The sequence below is a fragment of the Quercus robur genome, chromosome 2 (assembly GCF_932294415.1).
Source record: "Quercus robur chromosome 2, dhQueRobu3.1, whole genome shotgun sequence".
NCBI lineage: Eukaryota > Viridiplantae > Streptophyta > Magnoliopsida > Fagales > Fagaceae > Quercus > Quercus robur.
This window is the reverse complement of record NC_065535.1, coordinates 46,461,271-46,463,997: the sequence shown is the minus strand read 5'-3', so window position 1 is coordinate 46,463,997 and position 2,727 is coordinate 46,461,271. Positions and strand designations below refer to the sequence as shown.

The 2,727-nt window shown below is 46.5% G+C and overlaps 1 protein-coding gene across 1 annotated transcript; it reads right to left on the bottom strand.

Annotated features, from left to right (window-relative positions):
* Nucleotides 1-1,564: 1,564 nt before the first annotated feature.
* LOC126699424 (uncharacterized) lies at nt 1,565-2,473 on the bottom strand. The gene is made up of 2 exons (XM_050397256.1): nt 2,084-2,473; nt 1,565-1,885 (listed from the first exon to the last, which is right to left on the bottom strand). The coding sequence occupies exons 1-2, from the start codon at nt 2,471-2,473 to the stop codon at nt 1,565-1,567; spliced, it is 711 nt and encodes a 236-aa protein (XP_050253213.1).
* Nucleotides 2,474-2,727: the final 254 nt, after the last annotated feature.

Below are 2,727 nucleotides of genomic sequence, written 5' to 3'. Positions count from 1 at the left end.
GCTAAAACATGGCTTAATCCATAAAATAATAAAGGAGAGTTTAAATTCCCAACTAAAGGGAACTGGAAAAAAAAAAAGGAATAAAAATAATAATAAAAACAAATATTGTATTACATCTAAGGAGAAGGATCTTGTGCAGCATCGGGGAGGACAGGGGAAGCACCATCGGAAGACGGGGCAATCGATGCAAGAGTAACCTCTGAGGTGCCAATATCTTCAAAAGCTGTAGAGGAAGCCAGGTTTTCTAGGTCCACCACCACTATATGGGAGTCAATTTGCTAGGCAAGCTCTTCTTCCCCTTTAGCAAAAGGTCCTTCCCTAGTCTAGGCTTGAACGGGAGGGTCGTCAGGTAGAGGCACTTGGTCAGGATCTCTAAAGGGAGAGGTCTCAGGAAAATTCAAGGCATCCACTACGGCCATCCAACCCTGCATGAATCCCAACTGCTGAGCTCCGAAGATAACAGGGCCGTTTGAGCTCTCGCATCATTGAAGCCCATATTGTAGAATTGCTACTCAATTTGCTTCAACAACTCCTTAGCTCTACAAGCTTCTTATCACGAGCCGAAACTACACCTATTGCCTGGGCCTTTTTGGAGTCTGAGTCCTCTAGCTTGCCCTCCAACTCTCCCACCCTACGCTTAGCAGAGTCTCGGGCCCTTTTGGCAACCGCAACCCGCTACTCCATATCGACCAGCTCCTGAACTTCCTCTTAAATAGTGGATTCGGCCACCTACTTGAGGGCTTTCTCCCCATCTGCCTCCTTGGTGGTTAGCTTCAACCTACCATCAAGGATGTGCGCCATTTAAGTAGCCTAAAGCAAGTGAAATAAAAGAACAGGGTTAGATAAAAGCCAAGGAAGGATACTTAAACTAAATGTGGAACAACAAGGGAGAAGGAAAGATCCCAATCAAGAATACTTACAACAATTGTGTGCCACTTCAATTTAAGGGCAATTTCCTCATCTTGGCCATTCGACCAATATTTCATGTCCTTAGGGAGAAGCAAAGCCTGACCCAGGCTGTCCGTTATTTGGTCACCAAGCCCATTTCTCTAGGTTCGCATAAAGCAGTTTAAGGGAAATGGCCCTTCACCTAGCCTAAAAGAGCTTTGCCAACTCGAGGACAAGAGAGTGGAGGATGAAGCCACATTGGTGCCGGTGATGGCAAGTTGTTCATGTTAGGATTTGTGCCCTAAAATCCTATTGTATGCTATGTATGACATTATGTTATATGTAATAAAGTTGTTTTATTATTGTTTCTCAAAAAAAAAAAAGTTGTTTTATTATTATCTAAAATAATGGTAATATGAATATTTGGACATTATCATATAGCCCTTGAGATGCATAGTGTAGGGTCAGTTTTTAAGGCCCAAGCCCAGCAAGTAGGTGACTCTGGCCCAAAGAACCCTATACAATGAATTTGTAGAGAGCGGGTTACAGAACTAGGACTCAACGAAGTGAATGTTAATTAATTTTAAGCCATGCAGCGGTCGAACGTAAGAATATCTCCTTTATCTCCACTAGATGTTCGGTCCGAGGAAATGTGTGGGTGCACCTATGTTCCTGACTAAAGGATATAGTCTATGGTGCTGCCTTGGTCAACTAGCACCCTCTTCACGTCATAACCCCCAATTCTGAGCGTGACGACTAGGGCGTTGTCGTGGGGTTGAAGGGTTCCCAGTTTGTCCTCATTCGAGAATCCGATTAAGGGCGTGGGACTCGCTCGGGCCCTTTTAGATTCCCTGTCATCGGCTTCAGGCGGGAGCCTGCCCACTGACATCAGTCTGAGAGGATTGGATCCGGTCCTTCCAGGTGCGGCGAGAATGACATTTATTGTACCAATAGGCGGCCTCAATGCGCTTTGCCTGGTTTCGATGTTTGATTGTTCCTACCATCCCATAGGGTGATGTAACAGATGTCTCAACTTCCCCTCTCGGACTAGCCGGTCCAAGTGGTTTTTCAGATTTCTACAATCATCGATGAGGTGACCCGGCTCTTGGTGGTATGCGCAATACAGATTCTGGTTCCGTTTCGAGGGGTCACCTGCCATCCTGCTTGGCCATTGAAAAAATGGTTCGCACTTTACCTTCTCTAGGATCTTGTGTAATGGTTCTCGGAACACAGCATGGATTGCCTGTGCCCCAGTGGATCCAGACTGTTCCGCGTAGTCTCTTCTCGGCCTGTTACTGCTGTTAAAGCGGTCTGACCTGAAGTCCCTCCTCTCTTGAGGGACAACCTTCGCTTTGCCCTTCCCCGTCTGCTGGTCCTCCTCGACCCTTTTGTACTTGTCAATTCTATCCATGAGCTGGCGCACACTAGTGACCGGCTTCCCAGTCAGGGATTTTCTTAAACCGTGCTCTGTCGGCAAGCCTTTTTTGAATGTGCTAATGGCAATGTCGTCGCAGTTTCCCTCTATCTCATTGTACATTTCCCAGTACCTGTCTGAATAGGCCTTCAGTGTCTCTCCTTCTCGCATGGACAGGGATAGGAGGGAATTTAGGGGCCGAGGGACTCTACTGCTAGTAATGAAGCGGGAGCCAAAGGCCTATGTCAGCTGCTTAAAGGAATTTATGGAATTTGGCTTAAGGCCATCAAACCATTTCATCGCCATAGGTCCCAAGCTGGATGGAAACACCTTGCATATCAACGCCTCGTCCTTGGAATGGACGGCCATCCTCTGATTAAACTGACTTACATGCTCTACTGGGTCTGTCTGACCATTGTATATGG